General features: G+C 44.3%; 10 protein-coding genes across 10 annotated transcripts; 5 read left to right on the top strand and 5 right to left on the bottom strand.

The window, feature by feature from the left end:
* Nucleotides 1-464: 464 nt before the first annotated feature.
* On the bottom strand, nucleotides 465-2,819 carry BYT42DRAFT_570567 (Metallo-dependent phosphatase-like protein). Its single transcript, XM_051568408.1, has 11 exons — nucleotides 2,713-2,819; nucleotides 2,521-2,647; nucleotides 2,414-2,456; nucleotides 2,279-2,350; nucleotides 2,107-2,202; nucleotides 1,995-2,046; nucleotides 1,787-1,914; nucleotides 1,622-1,721; nucleotides 1,026-1,559; nucleotides 730-964; nucleotides 465-657 (listed from the first exon to the last, which is right to left on the bottom strand). Exons 1-10 carry the CDS (start codon nucleotides 2,789-2,791, stop codon nucleotides 867-869), a joined length of 1,329 nt encoding a protein of 442 aa, XP_051422836.1. The 5' UTR covers nucleotides 2,792-2,819; the 3' UTR covers nucleotides 465-657; nucleotides 730-866.
* A 464-nt stretch (nucleotides 2,820-3,283) lies between these two features.
* BYT42DRAFT_570565 (40S ribosomal protein S1) lies at nucleotides 3,284-4,248 on the bottom strand (the record flags this gene model as incomplete). Its single annotated transcript, XM_051568407.1, is given in 3 exon segments — nucleotides 3,284-4,075; nucleotides 4,173-4,211; nucleotides 4,229-4,248. 3 exon segments carry the CDS (start codon nucleotides 4,246-4,248, stop codon nucleotides 3,334-3,336), a joined length of 801 nt encoding a protein of 266 aa, XP_051422835.1. The 3' UTR covers nucleotides 3,284-3,333.
* Nucleotides 4,249-4,965: 717 nt separating this feature from the next.
* Nucleotides 4,966-5,527, top strand: BYT42DRAFT_614188 (40S ribosomal protein S30; the record flags this gene model as incomplete). The annotated part of the gene is made up of 3 exons (XM_051571825.1): nucleotides 4,966-4,992; nucleotides 5,255-5,373; nucleotides 5,452-5,527. 3 exons carry the CDS (start codon nucleotides 4,966-4,968, stop codon nucleotides 5,525-5,527), a joined length of 222 nt encoding a protein of 73 aa, XP_051422834.1.
* Nucleotides 5,528-6,150: 623 nt separating this feature from the next.
* Nucleotides 6,151-7,980, bottom strand: BYT42DRAFT_570561 (uncharacterized protein). Its single transcript, XM_051568406.1, has one exon. It carries the CDS (start codon nucleotides 7,786-7,788, stop codon nucleotides 6,304-6,306), a length of 1,485 nt encoding a protein of 494 aa, XP_051422833.1. The 5' UTR covers nucleotides 7,789-7,980; the 3' UTR covers nucleotides 6,151-6,303.
* A 7-nt stretch (nucleotides 7,981-7,987) lies between these two features.
* Nucleotides 7,988-8,599, bottom strand: BYT42DRAFT_570560 (uncharacterized protein). Its single transcript, XM_051568405.1, has one exon. The coding sequence runs from the start codon at nucleotides 8,332-8,334 to the stop codon at nucleotides 8,167-8,169; it is 168 nt and encodes a 55-aa protein (XP_051422832.1). The 5' UTR covers nucleotides 8,335-8,599; the 3' UTR covers nucleotides 7,988-8,166.
* Nucleotides 8,600-8,908: 309 nt separating this feature from the next.
* Nucleotides 8,909-13,030, top strand: BYT42DRAFT_496875 (uncharacterized protein; the record flags this gene model as incomplete). The annotated part of the gene is made up of 6 exons (XM_051564460.1): nucleotides 8,909-10,272; nucleotides 10,341-10,496; nucleotides 10,585-10,651; nucleotides 10,706-12,209; nucleotides 12,274-12,413; nucleotides 12,488-13,030. 6 exons carry the CDS (start codon nucleotides 8,909-8,911, stop codon nucleotides 13,028-13,030), a joined length of 3,774 nt encoding a protein of 1,257 aa, XP_051422831.1.
* A 1,285-nt stretch (nucleotides 13,031-14,315) lies between these two features.
* BYT42DRAFT_614185 (uncharacterized protein) lies at nucleotides 14,316-14,718 on the top strand (the record flags this gene model as incomplete). Its single annotated transcript, XM_051571824.1, has 2 exons — nucleotides 14,316-14,389; nucleotides 14,547-14,718. The coding sequence occupies 2 exons, from the start codon at nucleotides 14,316-14,318 to the stop codon at nucleotides 14,716-14,718; spliced, it is 246 nt and encodes an 81-aa protein (XP_051422830.1).
* A 1,979-nt stretch (nucleotides 14,719-16,697) lies between these two features.
* On the top strand, nucleotides 16,698-17,637 carry BYT42DRAFT_614184 (uncharacterized protein; the record flags this gene model as incomplete). Its single annotated transcript, XM_051571823.1, has 2 exons — nucleotides 16,698-16,771; nucleotides 16,833-17,637. 2 exons carry the CDS (start codon nucleotides 16,698-16,700, stop codon nucleotides 17,635-17,637), a joined length of 879 nt encoding a protein of 292 aa, XP_051422829.1.
* A 1,449-nt stretch (nucleotides 17,638-19,086) lies between these two features.
* Nucleotides 19,087-19,307, top strand: BYT42DRAFT_570543 (uncharacterized protein). Its single transcript, XM_051568404.1, has one exon. It carries the CDS (start codon nucleotides 19,100-19,102, stop codon nucleotides 19,268-19,270), a length of 171 nt encoding a protein of 56 aa, XP_051422828.1. The 5' UTR covers nucleotides 19,087-19,099; the 3' UTR covers nucleotides 19,271-19,307.
* A 1,285-nt stretch (nucleotides 19,308-20,592) lies between these two features.
* BYT42DRAFT_570538 (EAP30/Vps36 family-domain-containing protein) lies at nucleotides 20,593-23,181 on the bottom strand. Its single transcript, XM_051568403.1, has 10 exons — nucleotides 23,116-23,181; nucleotides 22,995-23,047; nucleotides 22,660-22,934; nucleotides 22,467-22,602; nucleotides 21,902-22,405; nucleotides 21,771-21,828; nucleotides 21,479-21,701; nucleotides 21,265-21,401; nucleotides 20,968-21,206; nucleotides 20,593-20,878 (listed from the first exon to the last, which is right to left on the bottom strand). Exons 3-10 carry the CDS (start codon nucleotides 22,761-22,763, stop codon nucleotides 20,795-20,797), a joined length of 1,485 nt encoding a protein of 494 aa, XP_051422827.1. The 5' UTR covers nucleotides 22,764-22,934; nucleotides 22,995-23,047; nucleotides 23,116-23,181; the 3' UTR covers nucleotides 20,593-20,794.
* Between the last annotated feature and the right edge of the window lie 17 nt (nucleotides 23,182-23,198).

Here is a 23,198-nt window from a genome sequence, read left to right as displayed (position 1 = left end):
TTAATCATCACTGCCATCGTATCATATTATATCCTTATCTGTGGTGAATACAGTAACAACGTCCAAATGTCAAGCTTGATGGTACGTCGTTTGATGATGGCTTCAAGGTTTTGTTGCGAACAGAAATCTGAACGAAAACATTAGAATGCTTGACACTGTATCTGAGTAACAGACTAGACAAGCTCTCCAGCATCTTGATTTAAGCGAGTTCAGGCAATACATGAACACAATTGACCAACAACCAGGGTCGTACGTAAACTTGGACGGTATAAACAACAACTTGGATGCCCAACATACGATCCTGTATTGACTTTCCAGGTGGCGACTTTCAGCAAGTCCGCGCAAACGACGTAGTTAGTCCATGCAATCATTGATTGCATTTCAAATGCACGCGGAGACCTTCCCAGTGTCATTTTCTTTCCCTCCCGTGCGTACAATATAAGACATAACTCATCAATTTCGTCTTTTTTTCCCAGTTGAAAGAAACTCTCTCCATTGGCCATTTGTTTCCGTACAGGAATTTTTTTTTTTGTTTTTTGTTGAAAAAAAAAAGACCATTTTCTATTTCGCCATAAACATATGTTTCTAACCAGTTTACATGCCAAGCAGCCCGCTGAATTGACTAGCATATTGCATCGGTCGGACTTGAGGATGAGGCTATCAGAAAGAATGGTCAGTAGCTTTGCCGAAATGGTACGTCCTTCCTTCCTTCTTTCTTTCACTACTTACCACTGCCTCGAATGTCACATAATCTAACTTCATATCGGGTGTAATATTGATCAATGCGCCCTTATTGCCAACCGTATCGCTAAGTTTTTCCAATGTTAATACCCACATCATCACGTATTCACGCAAGTACCGAATGCTTACCAATAATTCGGGGCGGAGAAAACAGTAACACATTTTCCATCATGTTCAATCACGTAGCCTTCTTCTTTCACTTCATGACTACGAATTAACATATCTAAAAATCCACATTAGTCATCTATCTCTTTCCCAATCACACTTATGATCTCAAAGCTTACCAAGATTGTTGTGTTCCAAAAACTTCTTTGTCACATCGGGACCGAATTGGATGCCGACACCGCGTTTACTTGCGCCACGGCCCAATTCAGGTTGAGGATCGGACCACAAAAGTTCGCACATCAAGCCTTCGTTCGGAGGTTGTCGATGCGATAAGCGATTGATTTTACGGATATCATCCAATGTCACATCATCTCGCGAGAACAAACCGCCATGGACCACCAGAATCTTGTGTTCAATCACATGCGCCAGAGGCAAAGCATTAAAGGTCTCCGAGAAAAGCTTGAACATGAGTTCGCTAAACTTGGCCTTGACTTCACCCTCAAAACCGTACACCTTGTTCATATTGTCCGTCTCATGGTTACCGCGCGCCAAATACAGTCGATTAGGATACAACCATTTGTACGCGAACAACGTAAGAATAACTTCAACCGAAAAGCTGCCTCGATCGACAAAATCCCCATTAAATAAATAAGCATGACTGGGTGAAGGATACCCATTGGTGTGGAAGATATTGATAAAGTCGTAAAATTGGCCTGCCACAACGACAGCATGTCAGTTTTCTCGTTGCAAAAATGAAAACAAGGTGCAAGCTTACCGTGCACGTCACCACATACGGTGAGAAGACCATCCTCCGGTACTTTAACATCAACAAGTGAAGGAGCTTCCAGCATCATTTTACGCACGGCCAAGATGATCTACATCCGTTCACCATACAAAATCAATATGTATGTCAAAACCAAATACGGTGATGTCTACTTACCATAAATGCGTATTTTTTGTGAATCTTCTTTTGGTTTTTGAACCGTTCCACCATTTCATTTACAAAGTCTTCATCGATTTCCTTGGTTTCATCATTGATCTTGGGACCATCGTAGCTGGGCTCAACAGCTGTAGTAACCATGCGTCAAAAACCCACATTCAGTATGCGTCACATATTCCTCCTCCCACCATGGCCATCGACGACTTACTCATGGTATCTGGATTCAATGATTCAGCCACCGATGGGATACGATCGTCAGCCTATTTTTTCCACAAAGGGTCAGACATAGTTTTGTATACATGAAAGCCCATTCCACGAACCTCGATCGCCTTTTCAAATTCGATGCGTTTGACAATCTTCGTACACTCGTTCAATTTCGCTTGGGCGTCTTTGTCTGCGGGAGCTCGTTTGGCAACCTATGGCATAAAAAATAAAACACTGGACATTAGCAACGTAGTGGGGAGACAATGTCGCAACAAAAGATGACATTACCACTTTCAAATCTTTCAGGGCTTCCTTGAACTTGCCCAGGGCCATATTCGCCGTGGCTCGACGGTAGTTGGCCTAGTAACATACTTGTTTTAATATTTGCACCGTTAATGCTACTTTATCAGGTTGAGGTTATACCTTGGTCAGTGCAGGATCGATCTCTAGGGCGGCTTCTGCATCGCTGTGGATAGGTTGAATTTGAGTGACGTTTTATACGATCACAGGTACCGACAATGAGGTTTTACCTGATAGCATAACCGTAGGATTCGAGCTTCAGATGACAGAAAGCACGATTGGTGTAATAGGCGGCTACATTGGGGTTGAGTTCAATGGCTGCTGTGTATTTTTCGATAGCGTCAGGGAACCGTTTTTCTAATGATCAAGGTACTGTTAATAAACCAAATTTATTGAGTCAATGAAGTGCTCAAGATCTATACCAGCAAACAGCTTGTTGGCTTCAGCCTTAACAGCTTCAGCTTTTGCCTTGTTTTCTTCGGACACTTGTTCGACGGGCATGACTAACGACGAGAAGGAGGGAAAAATGGTGGTACTTTGACGATCCATGACTTTTTTTTATGATTTGCTGCAACGGCAACCCACTACCCGTGACTGCCAAATGCATGTCAAAGAGGAAACGCCCAAAGGTCGGATCATCTTGATCACATTTGCCGAAGAAAGATTGACCCAACTCGATCCTATTCCACCTTTTGGAGACACACAACGATCAATGAGGATGCCAAGCTACATTATCAAATGATGCATTCATTTCTTTTAAGCTTACTACATTGACATAAAAAGGCACACACTGATATTGAGGGTTTTACGTGCACATCTTTGTCAGTGGATCAAAGAATGATGACACTTCCCAATGACCAAATGACGTGCATGCATGCATTCCTCTCTGACCATTTTTGCATCATACCGCCCATAATAACCATATTTGCTACCCCTTCATCTTTTGCTGCCACAAACCCAAAATGTCAATTTAGCCATTACAAAATGTTTAGGTTTTTTGTATAAATATCCTTAGTAGACGGATGTGAACTTTTATTTTTGATTTAGACGCTTTCGAGCACGGGGGGTTCGACAAAGTCCTTGGCAATCTTGGCACCAACTTCATCACCGGCGGCGGCGGCACCACCGTGAAGAGCCAAAAGGGCCGAAACATCGAACTTGGGAGCCTTGAGGATCTTGACCTTGCGGGTGTAGGTGTTCTGCAAGGGGTAGATACCTTGGCAAGCCTTCTCGATGCGGACAGCAATGGCATCCTGAGCGCTGTGGGAGGCGGAGCTGGTGACCTTGTTGACGAGCTCCTTAAGATCGCAAGCAACGGCTTCCTCAGTCATGATCTCGAACATCTTCTTGCGGATCTGACGGATCTGAGCAGTCTGAGCGTAGGTGGTCTTCTTGATCTGGTTGCGACGACGAGCAGTGAAGGCGATGGTGAAGAGACGGACGAGGTAACCGTCGGTGGTCTTGACATCGACGAAAGCCTCAATGGTTGTCTGCCACTTCTTGACCATGGAACGGAGCTTGTCCGAGGTCATGTCCATGCGGTAAAAGTTGGTAAGGCAGTTCTTGCCCTGGATTTCATCAACCTTCAACTGAATCTTGCGGAAAGCGCGAGATTCGTCCTTGGACAAGTCACCGAGAGACACTTCAACAACACGTCCGTGAAGCGAGTCGTTGGCGTTGCGGAGACCCTGGGTACGGTTGACCAAGGTCTTACCGACCTGGCGAACGTCGAACATCGAAGGAGCCTTGATATCATACCAGTCCTTACGGGTGAAGGGATCGACGCTACATTATCAACTCAACCATGAGCAAGCCGCACCACAAAAAATCCCAATGAAACCCCCATTGTCAAATCTTTTTCATTGACAAATTCAATACTTACACCTTCTTCTTCAAACCCTTCTTTCCCTTACTGAGACGTCTATAAAACACAAACACAATGTCAGTTCAATGGTCATTCATGGCTGTGTTTCTTTCATTCTATGATTTTTTTGAGAGGAAAAAAAAACCCACTTGTTCTTGCCGACGGCTGTGATAAAACAACGGATGAATCAAATAAAGAAGAAGGAAAATAAGGAGAGGATGATTAGATTCAATGGATATCGCTTGATGGACGCGGATGTCCTTACCCATGATGGATGCGACTTGAAAGAGGAAGCTTAATCTATCACTGGCTTCGACTTTGGTTTTGTCGAAATGGAAATGTGCGGCCCGACAACTTCCTGTAACCGCTCATGTGACAGCGTCCCCTCGGACAAAATTTTTTCTGAGCCGGAATTGACCATCAAACCGAACCTCCATTTGAATTCGTCGTACATCCCCGACCAATTTTTTCTTTTTGCTCGCATTGACACTTTAAGGAAAAGAAGAATAAAAGTCCCCCACATGGTGGAGATCATGGCTATTATGTTATTTACTAGTTCAATGGCTGTAACAAGAATAGTATATCTTTAACTTGGCAGCTCTCTTTGTAAGGCCGAAAAAGCTTCTTTTATCTGAAGACCATGGCGTTGGAAGTTGTTCCTGCTTTTTAAAAGGCAAAAGTTCTAGCAACAGAGTTCATAGAGGTATCTCTTACAAACGGTACATTATTTAATTCAAGAGGGTAATGGAATCAGGCAGCCTTTCACAGAAGCAACATCAGCACCTTGAATCGTTTGAGCAAAAAAAAGTCTATGCCAGCTGTGCGGATCGGGCTAGAAGTATAATGTAAACCCCGCCGCTGCGTCCGACTTAACAGTCACAGTGCTGCTTCCAACAACCGGAAAAAGCTTTGGATGGTCTCTGTTCATCCATCCTCTTTGTAATATCATCAATACATCATGGTAAGCATCGAATCTGCATCATCTAACATCTATCATCTATCCTTTCGGATGATCTGAGAACAAAGAGGATGGATGATATGTGAACTCTCCACAGATGGGAATATGTTTCGCTAATCGAATTCCGTGATTACTCCAACAGGGTAAAGTCCACGGTTCCTTGGCTCGTGCCGGTAAGGTGAAGTCTCAGACCCCCAAGGTCGCTAAGCAGGAAAAGAAGAAGGCCTTGACTGGTCGCGCCAAGAAGAGACAGGTCTACAAGTATGTTAAAAAGAAATACAAACGATTACATGGAATCATTTCAGTTGGAACTAACCTCTCATTTTGCCTCCTCTTTAGCCGTCGCTTCGTCAACGTCACCACCACCATGGGTGGCAAGCGCAGAATGAACCCTGCTCCCACCGCTGGTCCCTAAATGCCTCTCCATTCTTGAAAACCTACGAATTTACGTTGCAATCTTTTGCTCGTCGTCTCTTCGATTCAGCAAACGATTTTGTCAATAAAAGAATCCAAACATTCGAAACACCATGAAACGATCAACATTGTTGCAACACAATGTCTTTATGAAAAATTAACTGGTTGGAGTGAGATTAGATGATGATTCAGGATGAACAGATGCCAGAAAAGCATCAGACATAACAATCCGCGACCTAATTGGCGCTTCATGAACGTTGCTTGGAGCGGGGAGTTGGAGAATGGTATGCAGTCATCGTTTTGGTATATGGATACGGATAGACTATCAAATTATGCACTTCAAGACTGTACTCTATTTTTAGAGTCATGGTTTGAGGGATGACCGAAGCAACGGTTCATACATTTTATGTTCTGAAAATATTCTGAACGGCCGACCATCCATGGCCGAGAACGGGCAACGGCATTTTTGATGACAACCGTTCATAGTGCAAGCAGCATGTCATTTTTCGTAGTTGCAATCTTTATGTCAATGCCATCATATTCAAATAGCGTTATGCAGCAAATACAGCTGCAGCTAATGAACTGCATAAGAAAAAGACACCAAACATCATTTTGAAAATTCAACGTTAAACCAAAAAATCGTCATATTTCTGCTAATACTAGAACGTTCATTGTCAACAGATGAGGATGGGACAAACACAGCAAGATAAAAATACAAGATACAGTGGGCATTTCATTTTTTGGAGAGCATGAGAGAGAGTATAATACATGCATGCTTTAATAGGAAGTCGCTTCATCAGCGTCAATGCAAGTTTCTTGGCCTTGGGAGTCTTGCGGTTGATGGCAAACCATACTCTGATGGTCCATACCGCTGTCCACGGTTGCCTCCATGGAGGCGATTTCGTGTAACAAGGTCACTATCCGCTGCATGGCTAACCGCGACGCTTGGAGTTGCAACGCATTATGGATTTCCACAAGATCGTTGCCGAGAGCGCGCAATACATGGATGTCCTGACGGTAGCGTAACTGGACATGGTTGATCACATTGTCATAGAATTGTCGGCCCACGCGGCAGAAATGCTTGGTTAACGATGCAACAGAAACACTGACAAATAACGCCTTGTCCGCCTCGGGTGGCTCCGGCGGCAATTGGGCCGCTTTGCTGCCCAATGGTCGAAAGAATCGTGTGACACGTCCAAAGAGGGGCCCATGATGCTGCTGGTCCCGTCGCCGTCTCAAAAGTCCAAGCAGCATCGGTCGATAAGGTTTCCGTTTCTTCAACAGATCGTCCCACTGCCATGGTGAGGGAATAAACAGGGGTAACGTCATGTTATTCATGGCAAGGTCATCTTCCGGATAACAAAAGGAAGGGCGCATGGTTGAACGCAAGCGAAGATCGGACGAAGGCCGGTGCACGGAAGCCTGTTCGGTGGCTGGAGGATTATTGTCGGTGGGATGAATGCCGCTGGGATAAGGATCGTGTTCGGTTTCGTGGCCGTTCATCTCAAAATCGACCAGAAGAACCTGGTTATGCAGCTGCCTCAGCCGTTTACTAAGATTGGTCAATTGGCCAAGGCACAACTGTGCGTCGATTTGCAAAAGATTTTGTTGTGCATTCTGTGCAAATATATCGGCAAATCGTTCGCATAAATGTTCAATACTTTGACGTTGATCTTGCCGGGACAGGCGATCATTTTCAAACACAATATGCCGACGTCCGACAGACCGCCGTTTGAATCCCAATTGATGATAGTTATGATGGTCTATCATGACCACATGAGTTCCGGGTCCAAACTCAAAAGTGGCCAGCATTGAGTGAACGATGAGATGGATATCTCGTGTCTTCCTCCACGCTTGACGAAGCTGCTTCAGATTGCGGATGAGTTGCTTCAAATTCGCTTGCTCTTTCGCCTTCAAGTCAAACTGATGACTCAGGTCTTGCCATTCGGACAGCCATCCCTGGGTTTCAGGAAGTTCCTGGATGCGGCCTTTGTGACATGCCTCCTGGTATTTTTCCAACATTTGTTCAGCAACCTGGACGAGTGATCGACGGAGGTTTTCGCCGTTGGCGGTACGGATCAGGCCTACGCCGGGCATCAGTTCTCGGACTTGATGAATGGTTTGCTGGATCTGCTGTAATTGTTGTGGCGAAGCAATCCGTTGCGTCTTACAGAACTGTTGCTGTTGTTCGGAACAAAAGGTATCCAATAGTGTTTCAAGTTCATCCGCAAGACGAGTATAATACAATTCATTGGCCGTCATCGCGGAGTCTTTTTGATGAATCAAATAGGTTCCTCAACAATAGATCGTCTTCGGTATGAAAAAAAAAGTTTTGAAAAAAGGTGACAAAATTGAATTGTTTTGTCTCAAAATGAAGCAATCTCTCACTTTACGGAAAAGGATAAAAAAGATTACAAAATAAAAAACCAGTAATAGCAATAGTAATAAAAAAATTATGGATGGAAGGAGCAAGAAAATAAACAAATGGAAACCGTGCTTAAGAGAAGAAAATGAGGAGAGACTTGGTAATTAAAAAAGGAAACCCTCCTACTTTTCTAAAGGCACAGCTTGTTTTGGGAAAATAAAAAACAATAGCGATAAAAAATAGAGATAGAACAGCAAAGCCTTTTGTTTAGGTCTTTACCCCTCGCCTGGATAAGGGTTGCTATCCAACGTTTCAGATATTGTCGTTTGGGTTGCCGCTAGCCTGTCTATTGATATTCGCTCCTTCCCGCCAAGAAAAAAGATTATTTTACTTTTTGCCTCCTTCAATTGATGATCCTTTACAAAGCTGGTTGTGCTCAGCATGAATATATCTTCCTCTTATTGTTCATTGGATTCTGGTATGTTCCAATGGTTGGTTGACATGCTTGGCTGAGTTTTTTTGGGTAGAAGGTTCAATTGCCGTCATTTGAAGGCGCCTACCATCTCTTTATGCCTCGTCCGCACCGAGTCGTCTTCAAAGATCCAAAAAAGGCTCACAGCATTATCAAAGGCTAAGACCTTTTGTTCCCCCCTATGCACAAAGAAAATCAAAAAACTTTTTTCTATACAAATGGTTTCAACTCCGTCTCCCCAAAAGTGACGTAATAAAAAGTCCAGTGCGGGTTGTGTCGTGTCGCCTTGTTTTTTTTGTGTCACCCAGCGTCCTGGGTTGGGATCGTTTTTGGCTGGCTTTTTTTTCTTTTTTCTCTTTCCTTCTCGATTTCCATAGAACAACTTTACTTTTTTCCTATTTACCCTAATGACGGGGGTCAGGCGAGTGCGATGGTCGCAATCCGACGAAACTCGCAACGAACCTGCATACGTCCATCCGGCAGACGATGTCTACGCTTCAGCGGAGAATCCGGATCCTGAACCTAATGGATCCAATCCGCATGTCATGCAACACCATCCAGAGGATACGCACGATGCAGCAGGTCAACAGTGGGGTTTTCCTGCCACACACAATTTCGCGGCTCATACTACCACTGGATTTGAAGAAGAGGACGATGTCAGTGATGTTGAAGACGATGACAGTGCTTACGGTTATGATGACGACGAAATTGCGTTCAATCAGTTCTATGCACGGAATCATTCGATTTCCGCTGCTCCCGCTGAAATCACCCATGAGCGATTGGAATGGCAGCAAATGCTTCAATCCGTGCTGATGGGTGAAGTTATTAAATCCGAAAAGAAACGACTGTCCAATACCGAACATTTGCAACAGCAGAAACCCATCCAAGAAATTTGGATCGCTCTACGAGCTTTGCTCCGCGGACGTACCGTTGCCGAAGAACAAAAATCGCTTACCGAAGGACGGAAAGAAGTCGATGACGTGCTCAAAATGGTGATGGATTTCAGAGTCTCTGATTCCAATCACCAAGTCGCGCTTCGGGAAGTAGCCGAAGTGTTGAAAAATGTCGATCGCATCGAATCCTTGTATCCAACGAGAGCCGATATGATTCATGCCAATCCAAAGTACGGAGAACCGGAATTTCAGACAAGACTGGATGCTCTCAATTCGTGGTGCACCATCACCCGAAGTCTACACATGCAGTACAAAATTCTGACCGACTGGACAGGATCCGAGGATTTGCAGATTGCACGCAAACACGAAATGACCGATCAGGAATTGGAGGCTAAGGTCAATGACGCACCCGTCTCACCTTACCTGCACGTCCAGCGCACAGACCCGTCGTTTGTGGAACGTTTGCTGAAAGAATCCGCCCTGCAAGACACGTTTGATCGACGTACCTTGTCGGCTCTTTACTTACTTTTGAGCAAGTCCAAGCAAACCATGGTAGCCAACAGCAGCCTGTTTGAAGAAATGAATTTGCCTCCTTTCATCTCCCAGCTTCAGCAATTGGCCTCTTTTCCCAGTACTCTCGTGGAAGAAGCACTCAAACTTCGTCTGGAATACAAGGATCGCATGAATCAACCACCCAAACAGATGGTCGATGCCATGATGGAAGATTATCGAGGTCTGCTCACCTTGGGATGTCGCGTCAAATACCACTACGAAGAATTAGCCCAACCGGCACCTGGGTGGAAACTCAAATCCAATGCTCATACCGATGAATGCTACGATGCGGTTTTGCTGGAATCGGCGCGTTTCTACTTTAAACTGATCAATTGGAAGCTTGCCATGGAAAATGAAAATAGTCTCAAGGAATGTGAGATACTGGACAAGGAATGGGAGTTCTTGAAAGGCACCGTATGTCAGGCCATAGAAAAAGCCAACTGGGAATGTGCCGTTCAGTTTTGGTAAGATCAACTGATGTACAAATTTGGGAGAACCAAAGAAAAAGAGACTTACATTGTCCATGATTTAGTTCGTTAACCAATAGCTTATTGGGCGATGTCATGCGCGATTATATTTCCAATCTCAAAATTCAACCGGAATCCGTCGAAGGAGGCATTGAAATCAAATACACCAATCTCTTGCATACCATGCGTATGCGTGCTCGTAAATTACTCCAGTTTGCAAGGTAAAAACAGCGTCGACTTTTAGTCGTACCCTGTCATGAAGTTCACGTCACTAATACAGTTGGGTTTCTTTTTGGTTTGTGATGCCAGATTTTTCATGGGTCAATTCGAAAATGCAGCGGAATACATGGTGGACACGGAGCATTTGGATCCGTTTGTCACATGTTTGGTAGAATCAGACCATTTCCTTGTATACTCTGGTTCCTTTGAGGAAGAAAGGGTCTACATTATTGCTTCACCTAGCCTGTATGGACGACCGGACGATATCCGAAAGCTAACTCAAGCATGCTTCGCATGTGATAAAAATCTCGCCATTCCCGATATTCCCATGACGAACAGTGAGTCCGACGATTACCTGTTGATTTTGTCCCCTTGGCAAGATATCATGTGGACGGGCGAAGTGGTGGATGTGGATATACCATACGTTCATCTCGGACTTAAGACCAAACGTGTACGTCTCGTGACAGGGGATGCCAAGAATCTTCAGCTGGCCAAATCCGGTTTCTGGGGCGCCGTCCAGCATTCAGGAATCGAAGTCATCCAAGAACATCGCGCGCATATGCCAAAGATCAACAAGGAACTCTACAAGATCAAAATGACGGTATTCAAGCTGGCCGATTCGACCATTTCCAGCGTTGGTACCATTCGCGAGCAAACGCAAGGTTTGAAGTGTCAAGAGTTGGTGGAAGAGTGCTTCAGCTTTGCCAGTGATTTCGGAATTCGAACTGCCCGATTTCTGGAATTGGCAGTTCGTTTACAAATGGACTTGAAACTTGTGCGACTGGCGATCGACTGGATTTGCTTCATCACAGACGATTGTAACCCTTCGGATCGGAAAACCTTCCGATGGGCGGTCGCGGCTCTTGAATTCGGTCACATGATGACACGAGGTGTCAATATCCTGGCCCTGAATGAAGGCGAATTTGCGACACTGCAAACCAAGGTAGCACGGTGCATAGCGCTCCTTATATCTCACTTTGATGTGCTCGGTACACGGTGGACATATGAACTGCAAAAGGAAGAGCAGCAACGTCGACGTGGTGTGACATCCAAGCGTAATTCGTACATGAGTCGTTACGCCGATGATAAGGATAATATCACCACCAGCTCTACGTTTGGTGCGGCCAATGATACGGCATCGGCTTCCGGGGGTGGTATTACCTATATCCGTGATGAATGGATGCGAAAAATCACAGAACTGGAAGAGCAGCGCAATGCCCAAGAACAGGAACGAAAGATTGTGGGCAAAATCTTGGACGATCAAAAACCGGAAGACCAATCCCTCGTGTTCTTAGCGCCTTCTTCTTCGAATATTTCCTTCCGATGGCAGCAAGGCAGATTTATCGGTGCTGGCACGTTTGGATCTGTTTACTTGGCCATTAACCTTGACACTTCGTCCGTCATGGCCGTCAAGGAGATTCGATTCCCAGATTCCAGCGCCTTGTCCACTTTACATAAAGCGATCAAGGAAGAAATGAAAGTCATGGAAATGCTCAACCATCGTAATATTGTCCAGTATTTCGGTATGGAAGTCCATCGTGATAAGGTGTACATATTTATGGAATACTGTGAGAACGGCAGCTTGGGCTCGCTTTTGGAACATGGTGGTCGTATCGAAGACGAGCTTTACATTGTGGATTACGCGTATCAACTGCTGAGCGGACTTGCCTATTTGCACGAGAACAACATTGTCCATCGTGACATCAAACCGGATAGTAAGTTGTCTTGAAAGAGTACGAGGAAGCAGTATTCGTTATTCTAAACCCCATTCGTCTCTAGATATCTTGATTGATTATGAAGGACAATTGAAGTTGTCCGATTTTGGTGCAGCCAAAATTACCGCCAAGGGGCAAAAGACGATGGGTCGTACCACCATGAACATGAATGTCAACAGTTTAGCTGGTACTCCCATGTATATGGTAATAAGCGAGATGAAAAAGAAAACCAGAATTACAGAACCGAGATGACTAAAACGTCGCGGTTTGATGCATAGGCACCGGAAGTTATTACGGGAGGAGACACGGGACGGAAAGGATCCATGGATATCTGGTCATTAGGTTGTTGTATTGTCCAAATGGCCACTGGACGCCGACCATGGAGTACGTTGGAGAACGAATGGTCGGTGATGTATCATGTGGTGACGGGCCATCCACCGTTACCGGATCCTTCGCAGTTGTCAGCTTCAGGCATTGACTTTTTGAAAAAGTGCTTTACCCGAAATCCTATGAAGCGACCGACGGCCCATGAATTGCTGGACCATCCATGGATCCAAGAATATTTAAATAGCTATAATGGGGAGGAAACGCAGTTACCGCCGATCACGGAAGATGATCACGCCATGGAAAGCTATCGTAGTCAAGAAGAGCCGCCCACTTCCATCCGTTCGTTTGACCGTCCCTTGGTTCGAAGTATCAACAACACTTCGATGATCGAAGGCATGGCCGGCAGTTTTACTAACAGTGCGCAAGCACAGACCTATTTCAGGGAGGTGGCGGCGCAGAACACGAATGACATACCCTGTCGAGGAAGTCATTGATGAGGATCGATTTTTTTTTATTTTCATTTTTAAATCGTAGGCCTCTTTTTATCAACATACATTCTCCCTCTTTTCCACACATACATTGTTCCTCTTACATTCGCTGTGACAAATAGTTTTTCTTCTTCCTTACAGATAGATGGACTCTCTTTATTCACTTTTTTCCATCTTCAGTGTAATTAGTTTTCTTTTGATTTTCCCCTCTTCGAGAAACATTTGTGCAAAAAAAAAGACTAAACAAAGCATATCATTCAGGTCCACCTTGCAAACGGTTGAAACCATTGTAAACCCCTAAAGCAACACTTTCTTAAAAAGATCAGTTTCGGAAAAAAACAACACCCTTTGTAATTGACCCACAAAAACCTTTTTTATTATTTCTTTTTCTTACAGCGAATTCGTCTTGCTTACTGCTGTCACTTCACTGTTCACTCACCTTTTCTCCAATTATCACAGCACAAAGTACTTTACCATCAAAAAAAGGTGTGAATCCTTCTCCTACGCATGTCAACATCATCTTTAATTAGTCTCACTCTCCTTCCTTGCTTGGCATTACCGTTACACGCAAAAAAGTCCTTGTAAAAAAGCATCAAGCACTCTGGTCCAAAAACTGCCTTTTTTGGTAAATTCGGAACAAAAATTTCCTAATTGAGAAAAAAATGGCAGAAAAGTTACCACAACCATCTTTTTAAGATGAAAAAAAAATCTACACACATGCATATCGAAAATAGTGGGTTTCTAAAGCCTCAGTCAAAGAAAATCGTCAGATACAGAGATCAACAGATACGATAGAGTGAGCGCTGATGCAACATGCTTTCACAATTGGCACATTTCTTTATCGTACTGCCTGTGCGATAAGAAAATTTTCATACCTCGTCCTACCTTTTGATATCAAGTCGTGTATTTAATCCTTTCAATGGTAATATACGCTTATGTACCACTATGTGTAACCGGCTACCATTTCCAAAATGTCGTGTGGCAATGGACGATAAACGTAAAGGGAGACGACTTGCAACCCACTGAGTTTATAATCGAAAGTAGTACAATAGTGTCACCGGAGACATAGTTCATGATCGCAAATGAATGGGCTTGTCGCTTGCTCATCTCATAGCGCTGGATCAGCTCGCACTGTTCTTGGAAGGCAAATGCTATGTGACGTTCTTCAAAAATGTTCGGGATGACGCAATTCGTACTGTTCATATAACGCGTAATCCAGCCAAGAAAAGTTTTCTTTGTCTTTTGACTCCCCCATTGTTATTTCTTACTTTTACTGTTGTTACTTCTCGCCATGTCGCACGCCAACATTTTCCAAACACATTCTTCCACCATCAAACAGATGGAAAACCTCCTGAAACTGTCTCGGTAAGTGTTGGCTCAAATTATTTTGCATTGCTTGTCTAATGACCCGTTAATGAAGTAGCACCGATGATTTGGCTGGCTCTCTGATCCTGGAGGCCGCCCCAAAATTTTTACCACCGTTGATCAAGTGATCAAAAAGGACACGCAACGCCCTGGCCAGAATGGAGAACCGCGGCCATGTGGCTGAATTAAAAGAGTTAAAGAAAGAAGTCCGAGACGCCGTCGATGCCGCAAACCTGACCGTCGGTTCCTCTGCGCCCAGTTCTGTGGCTGCTTCCTCCTCTGCCCCCTCTGTCGTGCCAAGTCCCATGGCCTCCGCTGTCCTGTTATAGGTAGGATTAAATTTGTAAAGTCCAAGATGTCAATGAGATTGAAAATAAAATTGTTTTATATACAATGAACGCTAATGGCTATTTGTATGATTCCTGGATAATCGCCTCTTTAAAGGTGAATTTCCGATAAAAAAAATCGATGTCTCGATCTGAGGAGGAGATGATGAGCGATAGAAAGTATACTCGGATAGATGTCAATGGATCAGACTGTCTAACTAGGAAGAGACCTTTTATGTAGAAAGCGCTCGGTTTCGGCCGAGCATCCTTCGAGCTCCGCTCTCCGATGAACAATAAGCGTGTGCATGCAACAAAGGAGGATTTGATTTTGATTATGTTTTATTGCTGTCTACGATGCTATACTTGCCTATATATATGAAAGAAGGCAATACTCCTATAACTTTCTATGCTGTACGTTATTCCAAAAAGGGTGTAAGAAATTGTGCTTCTGCTTGCTTTTTTGTTTGCTTACGGTATACAATGTGATTTTGTCCCAATTTTAGGCGAAGAACGCATGCAACAAAACCGGGCACTGTTATAGATAAAAGCTCGAAATGGTGCGGAATATTTTGCACCAGTACAGCTCTCAGATATTGGTTGTCTAGAATTATTATCGGCCAATATAAAGGAAACCTTGAACCCGAACCGTGATCGGCTTCAAACTGTTTTCATGGATTTAGTCATGGTCCATGGCCCAAATACGATATGCTTTCTGGAGCACGAGATCGTTGTAGTACGCATTATGAATGGATTGGCTCACCGAATTGACAATGTAGTCATCTGCTGCACTCAGATGTCCCTGTCGATGTGGAACCGATGGATTTCCCGTTGACCAGTTACATGGATACGCATTCAAATAATTTCTACCCTTTTGACGCTGGCCGATGATTACCACGGCAACGAAGGCCAATGATGCTGGGAAATGGCAAGTTTAATGTGGTATATGACTTGTAAGTATTACCCCTCCACTGAACTGACACTTTGACATTTCTGATATAGCTCTTCGGGTAAATCAATGGTAGTACCGCGGGACGCATCTTCACTTACACTGAGCATCTCTTTTCTCCGCTCGATGCGCCAATCATCAAAAATGAGTGAACCAGTCGGGGTTGATTTAAAATCCTGTAATCCTGCACTGGATTGAAAGAACTTCAGTAAGGCGTGTCAATAGATAATGAGCTATATTATCGCATTTTTTTCTTTATTACTTTATACAGAAGCCCTATAATAGTCAATACGGTTTCAGGTCGCTTCCCTAACCGTGGATGGTGATTTCATTTGATTTAATTTCAAACGGAGAAGGATTCCAAAATCTGTGCTTATGCAAAAGTCAAAAGCAAGAAAGGTGCGATTCCATACAAGTCAAAAATTGCACGCAATTCTAGAAGCAATAAAGCAATCGATTCAGCAATTACATGTGTAAAAAATTAAGTAGGTAGAGTATTGGGATTAATGCTACGCAAATGGATTTTTGATCCGATATCGTGGACGTTTCTGAGCTTAGCTTTTCTGTTTCACCGTGTGACAAAGGTGACAGGACCATAAAACTTATTGAATGCACGCTTCAGGGAAGTGGTTGATGGGTGTTTTGCTTATATTTGTAAATACAATAAAAATACAGCATTTGAAAGTTCTTAAAAACCATGATAATAGCCTTATAAATGAGCCCTGAATGATGTACCTGAGAAAGAGCTGCAATACACTGAGTTTATAATCGAGAGTACTACGATAGTGTCACCGGAGACGTGGGTTATACATTGGAAATGAATGAGCAATGTGGCATGCTCACCTCCCTGACACTGATTCAGCTCGCAAATCTCTTGGGCTGGGCAAAGGCCTATGTGACGTTCTTCAAAAATATTTGATGATGACGCAATTTCGTTTTGTTGATATTAACGCGTATCCGGTCAAAACGAGTGTTCTCTTTGTCTTTTGACTCCCCATTACTTTTTCTTTCACTTTTATTATTGTTACTTCTCGCCATGTCGTTTATTAACGTTTCAAAAACTCAACTCGCAACCATCAAACAGATGGAAAATCTCCTAAAAATGTCAAGGTTTGTATTTGCTCTCAAGTTATGTTTGCATGGCTTGTTTAATGACCTGATAATTAACTAGCACTGACGACCTTGCCGGCTCGCTCATTGTGGAGGCCGCACCAAAATTCTTCAGCACCATTGACCAAGTGATGAAGAAATTGAACCGAAACGCCCTGGCCAGAGTGGAAAACCGTGGCCATGTGGCCGAGTTGAAAGAACTCAAGAAAGAAGTTCAAGACGCGGTTGATGCGGCGAACCTGACCGTCGGTTCTGCTCCCGTTCCTTCGCCCGTTCCTGTGGATGTTTCCCCTCTCTCTTCCTCCGCGCCCAGTTCTGTGACTCCCACTTCTGTCCCTTTGTGTGCGCCCGGTTCTGTGGCTACCTCTGCGTCTCCCTTCTCTGTGCCCGTTTCCGTGGCTTTTTCTGTGCCTTTCTGTGCCCCTCTTCCTCCCACGCCCGTTCCTGTGGCTTTCTCTCCCTCCTCCGCTCCCGCCCAGTTCGTGTCCCCTTCTGTGGCTTTCTCTGCTTCGTCCTCTGCTTCTGCTCCTGCTCCTGCTCCTGCTCCCGCCCAGTTCGTGTCCTCTTCTGCGGCTTTCTCTGCTCCTACTCCTGCTCCTGCTCAGTTTGTGCCCTTTTTCGTGTCTTCTCCTTTGGCAGTGCCCAGTTCCTTGCCCGCATTTGTTCCTGCCTCTGTGCCTGTTTCTGTTCCGGTCGCCCAGGCCTTCATGGGCAAAGAAAACCAGCAAGGCCAACAAGGCCAACAAGAACAAGAACAAGACTGGATCGACGATCCAATGGACCTGGATGATCCGTCCGAATTGGTCGACTGGATGGACGTGGATCATCCCACTGAACTGATCGACTGGATGGACGTGGACCGTTAGATGTCCATCCAGACGCTTTACAGTACCATTCGAAAAGGTAAACGAGTTCCAAACGCAAAATGGACCATATCGTCGTCTAACTTGATTGTATTACCATTAGCAACGATAAATGGATCATCCTACGTTGGGTGATTCAAGTTTGGCAGTCGTAAGTGTTTTATCATCAGCTGGGCCATATAGACACATGCTAAGGAATTTCTAGACAAACACGATCGCATACACAGCGAAACCTTTGCCGTCATCTCCATGCCGTCGCCTGCTGACGGCGATGCAAAAGGCGACGGCAGCTACTCGACCTAGTGCATCGCCCGCACCTTCGATGCACTTTCTCTGGGCACCGACGAGAGCAGTTCTCACTTGGGGACTTCCGAAAAGGTAAATCCACAGATGCTCTTCAAATTGTGACTATGTTGCTGATTTTCATTTATTTCCATATATTGCAGTTCAACGAACGACTCAAGAAAAGCCGATAGGAGGACAAGATGCCTCCTATCGGCTATATACACTGTACGATATCCAATGATTTTGCAAGCAGAGCACCGTAGACTATGTATATATATTTTTTTTTTCAATTGATGGGATCCTTACAAGAGAGAGAGAAAAAAAAAAAAAAAGGGGGGGCGCAAAAAAAAGGAAAAAAAAATTTGGACGCATACTAGTCTCAGTAGCCGCCGTGGTCCCTGCTCCGTCACTGATACAGAGTACGCGAGTTCTTGCTTGTGCGGAACCCACCAAGTCCGACCCCCATGCCACCTTCCAACGCACGATCCTATCCATATGCAACGACACGACCTACTGCTCTCATGATATGGCAAAGGTAAGCACAGGAGACAAAAAGTCAATGGAAATGTTTTTAGCAAGGTGTCTAACTAGGAAGAGACATTTATGTAGAGGTGCTCGGCTTCGGCCGAGCATCCCATCGAGCGCCGCTCCCCCGGTGGACAATGGTCGTGTGCATGCAAACAAATGGAGGATCGACAGCAATACAGGAAGCTTAACTGGCTGTAAGAGGGGATGGATGGGAAGTGGGGGAAGTGCAGGTGAGTTCGTTCAGCGTAGTAGATGAGGGTCTTTGGTAGCAGTGGATCACACACGGGCGGTGAAAGGCTTGGTATGCGTCCTTTAGTATTAGCGCCCCGGGATCCCATCCCTTTTATTCTTTGTATTTCTTCTCTTTTGATTTGTACTTTTGCTTTCGTGCTGGCCGACAAAGGCTGTGCATTTATCCACATTCATCTATCCACATTCATCTATTCACATGTATCTATCCACATGTATCTATCCACATGTATCTCTATTCACATGTATCTATCCACATGTATCTCTATTCACATGTATCTATCCACATGTATCTCTATTCACATGTATCTATCCACATGTATCTCTATTCACATGTATCTATCCACATGTATCTATCCACATGTATCTATCCACATGTATCTATCCACATGTATCTATCCACATGTATCTATCTACATTCATCTATCCACATGCATCTATTCACATGCATCTATCTACATTCATCTATCCACATGCATCTATTCACATGCATCTATCCGTATGGAAACACAAGTTTTACGACTTGGTAATGTCTATCAATGTTCTTCCTTGTAATTCTTTTCTCCTCTGTTAAATATCTTTGTAAAATAATAAAAACGGTGCTCTGCTTGCTTTCAAGTTTACTTCTGTAATTTTCTCCAAACATGGGCGAATAGGCGATTGTTATTCTGTCGTAGTTGTTGGTTGATGACGGGCTGGCCCTCGTGAAAAGAATGACATGGCTCTGCCGACGCCACTGGTGGGTGAGGCGTGCGCTTGTTTTTCCGCCAGTGCGGCGTAAGCGTTTATTTGATCCATGTATTCGTCGCAAACGTGAGGCTATCGGCGTCCTGATCGTTGCGTCGCTTTTATTTTCGCATTCAGTTTTCCTTTTATTTTTTTCAACGATCGTTGTTGAAGAGCTGTTGGTTCATGCAACCAAACGGACAGAAAATAGGATCAGCACAACTTGGATGATTATGTATGACACGTAGGGCATGATTGTCAATAAAGGATTCGACCTGAGGGCGTTTATTGAATCCCGTGAATTCAGCATCTAGGCAAGCGCACTTATTAAAACCCATTGAAAGTGACATCCTAAGGCAGGTCACTTGATGAATATCACTGAATCTGGTATCCATGGAGGGGGGGCAGTTATTGCTTATTGAAGCTCCTTGGATCCGACATCCCTGAGATGGCACTTATGAAATTTCGTTGAATCCGGTGTTCATGAGTAGGGCACCCATGGAATCCCATGGAATCCTGGAGTCCATGAAGTGAGGGCCCGTGGAACCCCTGGAATCACGGTATCCATGAAGTGAGCGCCCAAGGACTCCAGAGAATCGTATTGGATCCGGCAGCCATGAGTAGAGAGTCCATTTAACCCCATTCAATCCCATGGATTCCGGCATATCTGAGTAAGGCACCCATGGAATCACTTGAAATCCGGAATTCCATATAGTGCGTGTCCAAGGAATCCAAGGAATTATATTGAATCTGGCAGCCATAAGTAGAACCCATTTAACCCCGTGGAATCCAACTGTATCCAGGATTCCATCAAGTCCGCGCCCATGGAATCCAACTGAATCCGGCATCCATAAAGGGAACGCCAGGGAATCCTCAGGTTATGCCTCCTATGCGTTGTACTTTGTCTGATAAATGTGGACCAATGTAAAAGGACAACTTTCACTGCAAAATTGCATGTGTAATACGTGTTAGCTTGTTAAATACATATATAAAATAAGGATCATAGACCATAAGCTCGTGCACGCGTTGTCTGTTGCACGCTTCGTTACGGTTTAGTAACCGATCTAGGCGGAGTTTCACTGTGACTGATATTTGTCACAGCAAAAACGATAAAAGCAGGAAAAATTTTCGTGTCCAGTGAATTTTTTTTCAAGGCTCTTTCGAAGCTTTGTGGATATCTCCATTATCCGGAAAGTCAAAAAGAAGCCAAGATCTCCTTATCTTTCACATTAACAAACGAAAATGAAAAAAAAAAAAACCTCTCAATGACTAGTAGCCATTGTACAGATGACTTGCTTCCCATTGGATGACTCTGTTATGGTTGCTACGATAGTTGCTTTGAAGGGACCCAACTGTGTGGTCATATTGCTTTTCATACAGACAGAAATTTATTCTCGTAAAACGTCAGACCAGTTGGGCCTTCATCACGACACAATAATCCTTTGGTTTCAGAGATCTATAAATCAAAATATAAAAAAAGATATGATTACCGTATGAAAAAGGACCGATATATTGAACGAGAAATGGTTGTCATGGAGCACTTACCAAAAGCTGCTCAGTAGCCACGACGAGCGCGATATTTTCTAGCTCGGCAAGCCGTAGGGCAGTGATATGACCGCTTTGTTGTTTGACATAGTTGAGCACGCGCTGGGCTGCTCGATCATCGTCCATGTGAAGCGACTGGATCACTAAGAGCCCACTAGCAAACCTCCGGAGCCGAAAAGGCAAATGCAATGCTTCAAATTGCATACTCGCCTTGTATAAATCTTCCGGTGATATGAGTGCTACAGTAACACTGCGTTCAGCATTCTTCTAAACATCATCCACCATGTGCTTATTTACCAACGCCTCTGGCCCGATTGAAGATACAGTAGATATCTGTCAATGGCTTCATCCCGTTGTTCTCATTCAGAAACTTTCCCAGGAATTCGGCAAGTTCTCGTGCCAATTCTTGATGATATATGGATCCAGCAGATCCTCTGGAATAAAATGAAAAAAAAGACGGCGACAAATCAGAGATTATTCGATCAATTTTATGCTATGTGTTTTAACTCACTTCGTTACCGGACTTGCGATACCCAAGTTCAACAGATAACCACGAAGCGTCGACATATCGCTGTCACTGTTTTCATTGTCTTTGCTCATTTTTGTTGAGATGGATTCTGCCAGTTTTACCATGTCGGTTGCCTTGGCGATCAAACGGTCAAGGTCCTGAAACGCGTCCGTCATGGTTGCATTGGCTTCTTGGGTTGATTGTTGAATGCGGCCCTGGATAGCACCTGCACATCAAATCAAAGGCGTCCTCAGTCACTTACTTGCGCGAATAAAACGGATACTCTGACACTTACTGATGCCTACTCCTCGTCCGGATACCGGTGATGTGGGTTTAGGAGATTCTTCAGTTATCTGATACATCCAAAGAAGGATGATTAATCTCTTTCATTTACCATCGCGCATAACAACTACAGAAAAAAGTCACCTTTTCCCAAGCTCGACCATGCAATGCCGTTTTTAATTTGCTGTAGAATCCAGAGTGTCCTCCTTGGCGAAAAGCGATTCGGACTTGAGGTGTTTCGGAAGTGTCGGTTGATTTGGAGTGAGAGGTAGGTGTGGATGGTGTGGAGGATACAGAGGGCGACAACGAAACGGTGGGTAATTCGGCACCGCACATTTCACACTGGGTCATGCTGGGATGATTTAAAAAGGTGCATAAGCGGCATACAAGTTGATTTTCATCCGTATCGGCTGCAGAACTTTGGACCTCCAAGGTGGCGGTTTGTGAAGGCGATTTCCGTACACCGCACAGCTCGCATTTATCCGTTGAGGCCTTGTTGGAAAAGGAACATACAGAACATACCCATATCCCCGTGGAAACCAATGCCGGAGATGAAGACGTTCTAGCGGTGAGATGACTTTTTTTCGGTGACTGAACCGACATGTCCAGCTGTAGAATGACTTTGGGCGAGGAACGAAGAAATCCACCCTGAACATGTCCGTTGGTGAGATTAGAGAAACGGTAGTCAAAACGTCAAGATAAACCTTACATAGCTTTCTAAGTCCTTGACATTGGCCAGCGACAATTCCACCGAATTCTCCCATGGTTTTTGCTTATCAACATATATAATACGGTGCGTCGTCAGATAAGATATGCCGTCCTGGCAAGAATCGACTTTGTGCTTCCTAGGAAAAGCAATGAATAAAAAGAGCTGTGTCTGCATGAGGCTTCTTCGCGTTTACCCTTCATAAATCCCGGTGTTTCCTTGTTGTACGAGCAGCGATTCCCCAGGTAACAGCTCGGGACGACGCGATGAGGATAACTGGGTGGGTATAAAGTATTTCATGAGGCAAAGCGGGTGGTACTGGCTGCTGAGAAGAAAAACGATGAGTTATCCACTTAAAAAGTGCGATGACGGTCACATTTGCATAATCCTTTGGTTGTCGAAGATTTTCAACCATATAACTATTGCTTGCTAAAGTCTCTCTTCCGATAATGCATTTCTCTCTAGTTGTGCCTTTCAAAAAGTAGTCATACATATGTATCGTGCTGAGCAAGATCCAAAGCAATAACTAACCGCCAAAGAGAGAGCAATTAACAGGCTTACTCCTACATATATACATGTATGACCTATGATGCATCGCTGGGTTATGCGACTGTTACTGCGTTCATCAGTGAAGGTCAATGGATTACGGAACTGTGTCCATTGGCGTCCTATTTGCATAGTAGATCAAAGGCGCTGATGCCAGGATCCATGATTCATGTGCAGGAAAAAACCACG

The sequence above is a fragment of the Radiomyces spectabilis genome (genome assembly GCF_025331425.1).
Source record: "Radiomyces spectabilis strain NRRL 2753 chromosome Unknown BYT42scaffold_7, whole genome shotgun sequence".
In the NCBI taxonomy this organism is placed as follows: domain Eukaryota; kingdom Fungi; phylum Mucoromycota; class Mucoromycetes; order Mucorales; family Radiomycetaceae; genus Radiomyces; species Radiomyces spectabilis.
This window is presented reverse-complemented; position numbering and strand designations above follow the sequence as displayed.

What these genes read in the sequence shown, in the direction of transcription:
- BYT42DRAFT_570567 (XM_051568408.1), bottom strand. Translation starts at nt 2,791, where the DNA reads ATGCCCGTCGAACAAGTGTCCGAAGAAAACAAGGCAAAAGCTGAAGCT. An exon ending in TCCTACGGTTATGCTATCAG is followed by an intron (nt 2,457 to 2,520) that starts GTAAAACCTCAT and finishes ACCTATCCACAG; the next exon opens with CGATGCAGAAGCCGCCCTAG. An exon ending in TCGATCCTGCACTGACCAAG is followed by an intron (nt 2,351 to 2,413) that starts GTATAACCTCAA and finishes GTATGTTACTAG; the next exon opens with GCCAACTACCGTCGAGCCAC.
- BYT42DRAFT_570561 (XM_051568406.1), bottom strand. Translation starts at nt 7,788, where the DNA reads ATGACGGCCAATGAATTGTATTATACTCGTCTTGCGGATGAACTTGAA.
- BYT42DRAFT_570560 (XM_051568405.1), bottom strand. Translation starts at nt 8,334, where the DNA reads ATGCTGAGCACAACCAGCTTTGTAAAGGATCATCAATTGAAGGAGGCA.
- BYT42DRAFT_570543 (XM_051568404.1), top strand. Translation starts at nt 19,100, where the DNA reads ATGTATCTATCTACATTCATCTATCCACATGCATCTATTCACATGCAT.
- BYT42DRAFT_570538 (XM_051568403.1), bottom strand. Translation starts at nt 22,763, where the DNA reads ATGAAATACTTTATACCCACCCAGTTATCCTCATCGCGTCGTCCCGAG. An exon ending in TCAAGGACTTAGAAAGCTAT is followed by an intron (nt 22,406 to 22,466) that starts GTAAGGTTTATC and finishes GGACATGTTCAG; the next exon opens with GGTGGATTTCTTCGTTCCTC. An exon ending in CAATCGGGCCAGAGGCGTTG is followed by an intron (nt 21,207 to 21,264) that starts GTAAATAAGCAC and finishes GTGTTACTGTAG; the next exon opens with CACTCATATCACCGGAAGAT.